At 34.0% G+C, this 9,421-nt stretch overlaps 1 protein-coding gene across 3 annotated transcripts; it reads left to right on the plus strand.

Annotated features, from left to right (window-relative positions):
• The first annotated feature begins 5,774 nt into the window (after positions 1–5,774).
• On the plus strand, positions 5,775–8,730 carry LOC149402850 (chromatin modification-like protein). Of its 3 annotated transcripts, none has more exons than XM_089609519.1 (5): positions 5,775–6,051; positions 6,136–6,208; positions 8,184–8,235; positions 8,339–8,408; positions 8,490–8,730. In XM_089609519.1, exons 1-5 carry the CDS (start codon positions 5,947–5,949, stop codon positions 8,574–8,576), a joined length of 387 nt encoding a protein of 128 aa, XP_089465645.1. In that variant the 5' UTR covers positions 5,775–5,946; the 3' UTR covers positions 8,577–8,730. The 3 variants fall into 3 exon arrangements, with proteins under 3 accessions (XP_089465645.1, XP_089465646.1, XP_089465647.1); XM_089609520.1 differs by having other exon boundaries at positions 6,142–6,208; XM_089609521.1 differs by having other exon boundaries at positions 6,148–6,208.
• Positions 8,731–9,421: the final 691 nt, after the last annotated feature.

Consider the following 9,421-nt stretch of genomic DNA (forward strand, 5'->3'; position numbering starts at 1 on the left):
ATAAGTTTTAATTTAATGTTGTACCCATTTTGTAATTCTGAATATGAATGATCTAATACTTTATAATTATGGATGTCGACTTTTGTTAATATGAAAGTCTTCTGCTTCTCTTAAAACCAACAGTTTTATAGACAATGATGTCAATAAAACCCCAGTTTTATTGACAATGATGTCAATAAAACCTCAGTTTTATAGACAATGATGTCAATAAAACCCCAGTTTTATTGACAATAAAACCTCAGCTTTATTAAATACCATAGCTGAACACATCAGTAAATACCACACACATCTGATAATACACACACAAAAGATAATACCACACACATCAGTAAAATAACATACTCTAGACATTAAATAGTGTACATGAACACATCTGATAATACCACACACAAAAGATTACCATATCCTGAAGACATCTTAATGCTACCTAATATCATAGTTATGAGATAGCAAAATAAAAACATACATATCAATGTTGCTAATACTACACATCACATATCAGTGTCAGACATGCATCTATTCTCTTTCTTCAAACTGCCGTGCCTATAAAGATCAATCACTAGCTTTTGGCGGTACATGCCCATGTTGTCTTGCTTCAAATCCGTCAATGGAAGCCCGTGCATCAAGAACTCTGCGGTCTTAATGACAAACATCCCGCAGTCTCCGCTGTCACTATAATACACAATATTAAATTTAAAAATATATGTACTGGTCCAAAGTAGACATTTATAATGACAAACATCCTTACCCGTTATGTTGTTGAGGCATATCATCGGCGAATATAATTTTGAATGGCTCGGAAGTCTGAGCCTCAATTTTCAAGCTTCCAAATGCACCAATTGAGCCTAGCAAGATGGGAAGGAATTCAGCCAAACCGGCTATACTGTCTCTAGTTCCCTTTCGATAGCTCAACGAGTCATAAACAGTGATTGACTTGGCGGGGAGGGAGATAACCAAAAGAATCCAATGATCCTTTGAGTGAAACGGGACGTAAATAATACCCACGTCTACCCATGGACAGACGCAATTCCCTGCTGATTTCATCCCTAAAACGATCTTCTGCGCAGTTGATTGCTTGGACGAGTCAAACTTGTCGGGATTCTCACAAGATTTCCATTCGTTGTATATTTCTTCCACATATTTCGTGAAATGCGTGTTGGTGGTCATGTATGCATGGCTGACTTCCGTGTACTTCCTCTTCTTCCTAAGGTAGTAGAATAGTACACTCATGTGCTGCAAACAAATAGAATTCAGATGATTTCTTGAAAATGAATAGATATAAATCAGATGATTTCTTGAAATGAATAGATATGAATCAGATTATTTATTGACATTAATGTCAATAAACACTTCTGTTTATTGACATGAATGTCAAAAAATGATACCTCATCGGTTAGCCATTCCTCTGCCGTCCACAAGGTGTAAAACCATGTCTTTGAGCTAATGCATACGTCCCGGAAGTCCCAAGATGGAGACAACGACTCTTCAAAGTCATTGTATTTAATCTTGACATTTGTCTTCTTGTATCCGAGTTTTAGACCAACTTCCAACCACTTTTTCATCACATCAACATCATCATCGGAAGGCGGTGCCGTTGGATCCGAGAGTGGATAAGGAGAGGGCATTTTCTTCGGGCCGGTGGTGAAAAGAACATATGGCCGCGACTTCGGTGTAGGAGTGTATGTTGCTGGGGGCCTCCGGGTCCGTTGTTTTTCCGACGAATCGGAAATGATGATAGCTTGCTCTTTGACCCGGTCTACAATATCATGGGTAACAACTACATCATCATCGTACATGCCGGCCTCTTCTTCCACTTCAATATCTCTCAGTTCTTGTGAAGTATGGTTTAAAAAACCCCATTCTCCATAAACAACTACCTGGAATTGAATAAACAAATATAAATAAATTAATAAATAAATAAATTTGGAATGTTTGAGTAAAAATGACTACCTGAGATTGAGTGAAAATGTCGTTCTCTCCGTATACCCGCTTCTCTGTGTTCTCCCTGTCTCCCTCACCAGCTTGAGTGTCATCATCTTCTTGCTCTCTTTCTTTTTCTTCTTCACGTGTCTCTTCTCTCTCGTCATAATCTCGTGGGTCTTTATTCTTCGGAAAGATCAATTGGATCTTCTCGTCAAGGCCCTTGACATGTTGGCTTAACTCGTCAATTTTGCCATATATGTCATTGAGATCAGACTTTACAGTAGCCATTTGATTCTCCAAAGCTTGCAACCGCTCCTCCTAATAGATGAAAAAACATTTCAATATACATCAGTTATTAATATTAATGTCAATAAAGACATGTTTTTATTGAAATTCATGCCAGTAAAAACATTTGTTTATAGACATGAATGTTAATATTCATGTCAATTCATGTCAATAAAAACTTGTGTTTATTGACATTCATGTCAATAAACACAGGTTTTTATTGATATTAATGTCAATAAACACAAGTTTTTATTGACATGAATTGACATGAATGTCAATAAACACTTATGTTTATTGACATGAATGTCAATAGGAACCTGTAATTATTGACATACATGTCAATAAACACCTGTAATTATTGACATTCATGTCAATAGGAACGTGTGTATTTACCTGGGAATGCTTGTCATTACTCGTCGGTGACACCTTCGAGGCTTCTTTCGCTGCCACAGTGGATTTCATTGACTTTTTTTCACGACTTTCGACAACTCTTGCTTTCGCCGTCACAGTGGATGAGCGAATTGGAGTGTAAACAATCTGGTACATTAATTCAAGAACATGATGAGTAAACAATGGTGATACATTAATCAAAGGACATGTTACTAGATTTACCTGCGAGCTTGAGAAATCGATTTCTCGCATCTTTAGCGCAGAAACCTTAAATGTAGATTTCCATCGGAGCATGAGAGGAATGACCGTGTCGGAGACTTTGTGGCAGATTTTTTGCTCCGAGAGAATGGGAAAAGACTCGAATGCCCAAATTTGAAGAGGCAAAAAGAAACTCGGCAGTCTCACTTTACCTGTGTCCCTCGACCTTGATTTCTCAATGAAGGTTGTAATCTTTTCATGGAGGAAATTCCAAGCCACATTTCCCCACGGGTATCGGTTGAACTCGTCCAAGTTATCCACCAACTTGACATAGTTCATATTCGGTACCTAAACAAAACACTATCATGTTAGACATACAAAAAGGTTTATCAAAGTGCAAAACTCATAATTACTATGATTACCAAACACTTCGAGTTGTCGGGGATGAGCACGTTCAGCAAAAAATATAGTATTTTGAACTTCGCCTTCTTCTCAGTCTGCCATTCTTCGCTCTTTGAGACCAAGGACTGCACGACGTCCCTCTTATTTAAGGCTCCCTTATGGAAGGCAGTTTCGTATAGACCATCCTTAACAACTTCCGAATAAGAACATTTAGTGTAGTCGTCAACAAACCGTAAGCCGGTGATCTCCGCAAAATTCTCCTTACTGAATGACCGAGGTTCACCGCCAATTTCAAAAAACAAAGCATCAGAAGATGAGTCCTTGTATTGTCCAGCCCACGAGATAATATGGTTGACTATCGCCGAAGAATTGGCTATCTCGGGGACGTCAAGGAAATGCCCAAAACAAGACTGCCTGAATATATTGGTCTCTTCCTCGGACATTGATTTCTTCATGACCTCATTGAACTTTTGAATACCGCCCAAAAAGTTGAACGTAACCCCGGCAATTTGGTCATCGTCCAAGACTCTGTTCCATCCCTAAATGAAAAAAACATTACTTAGAACATGATATCGTTGAAGTACCATTGTCAAACCTGCCGGTTTATTGACAGCAATGTAAATAAAACAGACGGTTTATTGATATCAATGTCAATAAACCAAACAATTTATTGACATCAATGTCTATAAAACAAACGGTTTATTGACATTAATGTCAATCTGTCAACGACCCCGGCAACACCAAACACATGAGAAACTAACATCAACGTCAACGGATTAAAACTATAATTAACATCTCACATTTGGGCGCCAATGATCTTTCTTCAACAACATAAAACTATAATCAACATCAACACCAACATAAAAAATAATCACTAACCTTTTGATTTTTATTGGATGACTTTGTGATTCTGGGCTTAGAGGATGGTTTTTTTTATGACGAAATCGTCAAAGGAATCATCTTCGGATACCACATTGGTATCTATTTTTGGTCGCTTGGCTGGAGACTTCGGCGACTTTGAGACGGTCGTTTTCCTCTTATTCTTTGCAACACTCGGCTTCGGCTTCTTCTTCGCAACGCTCAGATTCTTCTTCGCCACGCTCCGAGGAGATTTCTCAGGCAAGGGATGGGAAACACGAGGACTTCTACGCACCACCGGGGGAGATTTCTCAGGCGAGGGTTTGGGTTTCTTTGCAGGGGATTTCTTCTTCAGGTTTGAGTTTGGGTCCGGTATTTGGGTTTGAGTTTCGGCCAAAATGGGTGTGGTTTTAGGGTTTTGGTTTGGGTGTTCGTCGTTAGGGGTCTGGGTATTCGTCATTTTGGGTGGTTTTTGCCGAAGAAATGGAGAAGAACTGGAGAGAGAAAGAGAGAGCGAGAGAGGCGCGGTGGTGTCGGTGAGGTCTGGGTGAGAGGCGTGGTGGGTTTCGGCCGAAGAAACGTAGAAGATGAACTGGAGTGGGAGAGAGGGGCGGTGGGTTTGTTTAAGGTTTCGGTGAGAGAGAGCGAAATGGAGAGAGATGGTGAGCGATATGGAGATAGATAGAGAGAGAGAGAGAGAGAGAGAGAGAGAGAGAGAGAGAGAGAGAGAGAGAGAGAGAAAGAGAGAGAGAGAGAGAGAGAGAGAGAGACTTTGGACGCGAGAGAGAGAGAGAGATTTTGGACTAAGAAGAAGAAGAAGAAGAAAAGAAAACGCAGAAGAAGAAAAGAGGAATTTTGGACGGTTTCAAATTTTAATTCCAAATTGACATAGGTAATAAAATTAAAAGAAAAATGTTAAACTAAATTGAAAGGATATAAATGTAATAGCTCAATTTATGTAGTCATATTTTAGGATTAAATTTGACTTATTTGATTTTGGTCCAAAACAATTGTAGTAGTCATAGAATAGGAATAATCCCTAAAAGTTATTGGAATTAGGTCAATTGTTATTGAAATCTGGTCAACAATTATTGAAATCCGGTTAAGTATTATTGACATCAGGTCAAATTTTATTAAAAACAGTTATTTATGAAAATTAGTTGTGTTTGGTAGTCAACTCAAAAAGTTTTTGTTTTCTATTTTCTAATTTTTGTAGTTGTACTGAAAAATTATTTTGCAGTTGTTTTCAAAAAGCTGTTTGGTACAGTTTTTATTTTTGTTTTTGAGAAAGTGAAAAAACTGAATAGTTTTCATTTTTGTTTTTGAAAGAATGAAAAGAGAAGATGAGGAGAAGGAGAAGAGAAGAAAAAAATTTCCAAAAACACATTTTATTTGTTTTCAGTTTTCTTTATTTTTTTACAAAACAACTTCAAAATTTTTTGAAATTTTTTTACGAAAAATTAAAACAAACACATTTTCACTTTTTGTTTTCAATTTTTTCAACTCAAAAAGTGAAAAACAGTTTTTGGAATGAAAACCAAACACTACCAAAAAGTTTAGCGGTTAATATCGAAAAAAGTTACATAAAACGGTTACTTTCGGCTATTTCCACGTTTTTGTTTGTTCTGACCCGAGTAATTCAAAGCCCAAGCTAGAGTAAATCAACACACAAAGCCCAAATTGTAAAAACACTTCATTTTTCCCTCGTAAGTAAGATAGAAAAAAAAAAAAGAAGAAAAAAAAACAGCAAAAACCTAGCCTGGAGAAAGGGGAAAAAAAAAGTTCTTATTAAATGATCTAATCTTCAATTGTTTCTCAAGACATCCATTTTGATTCGGAAATCGGAATCAGACAATCTGAATAACTTTTGTTTGGGTATTTATAAGAGAAATGAAGACAGAGAGTGGCGTGAAAGGAAGAGAAGAGGACCAAGACGGGATGTCCGTACACTCTCCTTGCAAACCTCCTCATTCTTCTGTTTCTTCTCTTCACAAGGTCTCTCTCTCTAACTATCTCTCTCTCTCTATAGTTATATATGTATAGGTTTGGGGTCTATGAATTTGTTTGATGGTTTATTAGGAGCAGTCTCAGGTTGAATTGGAGCTTAGACTGTTAGAAGCTCTTGAAATCTATCCTCCGACTAAACTTCAAGGTAGTTATTTTTTTTTTTCAATTTTCTTTTTAATTTTATAAGTGTTTGTTTCGTTGGCATTTATTCAATTTAAAGTTTACTCCTAGTTTTTTATTTATTTATTTATTTTTGTTTCGAAATGGAATTTTAAGATCTACGTTTTGAAAAAAATGAAAGATCTAGTAGGGTCTAATTAGAATTAAGTAGGAGTAAAAAAAATAAAAAGTTGGAGAACCTTAAAAAAAAAAAATCAAGTTGGAGAACCTTGAAAAAAAACCTCCAATCTTCAAAAAATTAAGTTGGAGAATCATAAAAAATAAAAAATAGAAAAAATAAATAAATGAGAACATTATCAAGAGGCAAATATTATGAAATATGAATACTGCCATAAGCCTTAGTTCCTCGGTAAATTTAATATGCAATAAAATATTGAGCTTGGGAAAGTACTCTCTCTGTCCAAGCATTAGTTGAATAAAAAAATTACGTTTAACCCATGATGATCAGTTCATATTTTCCTAATTTATTTAATTTTTAATGTTTTATGTGGAATTAATTTTTTTTCGAATATGTACCTGTTTTTGTCATCTATATTTTTTTTTTGAGAAATTGCCCAATTTGCCACCAATTTCATAATATTTTCTCACTTTTCACCAAAAGACTAATTTGGTCCAAAATATCACCGATATGTCAACAATGTAGATGTCAACATTGTTGATGTTTAATAGTGAATGACAAAAATAGATGTCAACATTGTTGACATAGATTGTGACATTTTGGGTCAAATTAGTCTTTTGGTGTGAAAATGTTATGAAATTGATGATAAATGAGACAATTTATATATATTTTTTTCTTCAACGTTAAATTCTGAATACAAAAAGATGTATTTATTTTTCGAATATGTACCTATTTTTGTCATCAGTATTTTTCTTAAAGTTAATTCTGAATACAAAAAAATGTATTCAATTTCAAAGCTGATATATTTTTCCATGAAAATGTATAGATATACTAATTCGTCCTGATTGTAACTCCGCCAAAAACCTAGAAAAATTAGAAAGAAAATAAAGTAAAAATAGTATGTTTTGTTTGTTGAATTGGTGACTTACCCCTTTGTCACTGAAATATGATTGCACTTATGGAAAAGGTTTTCAATAAAGGATAATCTAGCGATGTAATCAATTTCAAACATGATTTTAAAGATGTAGCAGTTTGATAAATTTTGTAATTTTAGCCATTTACAAAAATAATCAGTTAGAAAATATCGAAGATATTATTATGTAATATAAATCATAGAAATCAAATAAATGGAAATTAATCCAAAAAAACTTGATATCGTTATTAATTGGACTACAAAAATGAAAAAAAAAATTATGGAATAAATCAAGTTAACGTGTATTAAAGCTGCATTATTTGGTTGCGATCAAAACGTTGGCTACATATGTTTATGTTCAGTCGATTTTAATAAAGATTAATTTAGTAATTTGTTAAATGACTTATAAAACTAAGTCGTTATTCGTGGCTATATTTGAAACTTGAATGAAACGTTGGCTAAATTGAAATTAACCAAAAAAAAATTTGATATCGCAACTAATTGGACTAAAAAAAAAGAACAAAAAAGTGTTTTGGAAGAAATCAAATTAATGTGTATTAAAGATGCATTATTTGGTTGTGATCAAAACATTGGTTACATATGTTTATGTTCAGCCGATTTTAATAAAGGTTAATGTAATAATTTGTTATAGGTCTAATAAAGCCACACGTTATTATCTGTGACTACATTTGAAACTTAAATAAAACATTAGCTAGATTCCAATATCAACGTTTGAAGTCGTTTAGTCCGTATAATTTTTCTTTAATAAATGAGCTTTGGAAAAAAACTTAAATATTTTTTTGGGTTCAAAGTCTGGACCTGAGATATTGTTTTATATTTTTTTTTTCTAAACGATATTTTCATACTTTGCGGTAGTTAAAAACGAGTTCTTCAATCTACTATAAACAGGAATTCATCGCCACTTTATTATTTTCGGGTTGATGGAGTTTCTGCGCAGAAGGTTTGTTTCTTGTTATGATTTTCACACTTCAATTTTTTTGTTTATGAAACTTTATGTCACAATTGTTTTTATTCATTTTTTTTTTCGGCGTTTATGCAAATAGTTTCGACAGGCATTTCTCTTCGGACGAGGTTTTGCAGCTCCTCAATCGTTTCTATAACTTGGAAGTGCTGGTATGTATATGATATTGAAAGTGCTAGTTAATGTCATGTTGCTAATTGCATTTGATTCTTTTTTCTTATTGAAAATGTCAGAAACCGGACGATGAGGATTTGGAAGTGTTGGATCGCGAGGAAGATTTTACCTTGCCGCAGAATTTCTTTGTTAAGGAAGAATCATAGATTATAGGGTTTTTTTTAATTTTTTTTTTATGTGTGAATATTTTATGAAGTTTATACTTTCTTAGATGCAGATGATTATACAGCTCTGTTTTTTGTTGGAATAAAGTTTTTAGTAATTTCTATGCCCTGCAAGGACTAGCTGTTGAAGAGTTGACTGGGACAAGTTTCTCTACAATGTTGATTTTTTTTTTTTTTTTTTTTTTTTTTTGTAGGAAAGAAAATGTAAGTATAGGGAAAAAAAAAAGATGCGCAAGTCTTTTATAAATGTATTTAAAAGAAACATACACACAAACGGACAACGCATATATTAGGTATTACTTTGCATAACTAAAATGAAAAAAAAAAAAACTAATTAGAATGATCTTAAAAATCGACACCACATATGTTTTGCTAATTGGCAATACGGTAAATTTATAAATGGGAGTATCAAATCTTTAGAAGGTTTGGATGAGAATTATTTTTGTGTGTAACAGGAATTGTCAATTTTAAATTAGTTTGGGGTGGAGGTGCTTATTAGGAGTGTTCGTGAAAACCGTCAAATGACTTGACCATCCAATCTAAATCGTGATATTTATTAAACCGTTTTGTCAAAACCCAAAGAAGTTCGGATTTTTATCATTTCAAACTGCAAGTATTTTTGGGTTCGTTTGAATTTTTATGATTGAACTGAACCAACTCGATGACGTTAATCCCTTGATTTTTTAAAGATACATGGATTCTATATGAATGAGTATGAGATTACACGAACTATTACTTTAAGCTGAATGTAAAAAAAAAAAAAAAATAATAATACCATGACTTAATTAAATTGAACAATAATCGCTAGACTTTATTGATTGAGAATA

Source organism: Urtica dioica, chromosome 3 (genome assembly GCF_054948205.1).
Source record: "Urtica dioica subsp. dioica isolate 48M chromosome 3, U.dioica_male_clone48M_v1_H2, whole genome shotgun sequence".
Taxonomy (NCBI): Eukaryota; Viridiplantae; Streptophyta; class Magnoliopsida; order Rosales; family Urticaceae; genus Urtica; species Urtica dioica.

Bases quoted from the DNA above. Each gene is read 5' to 3' on its own strand.
- LOC149402850 (XM_089609519.1), top strand. From the start codon at position 5,947: ATGAAGACAGAGAGTGGCGTGAAAGGAAGAGAAGAGGACCAAGACGGG. The intron at 8,236-8,338 runs GTTTGTTTCTTG...TTATGCAAATAG, and splicing joins ATGGAGTTTCTGCGCAGAAG to TTTCGACAGGCATTTCTCTT. The intron at 8,409-8,489 runs GTATGTATATGA...TGAAAATGTCAG, and splicing joins TCTATAACTTGGAAGTGCTG to AAACCGGACGATGAGGATTT.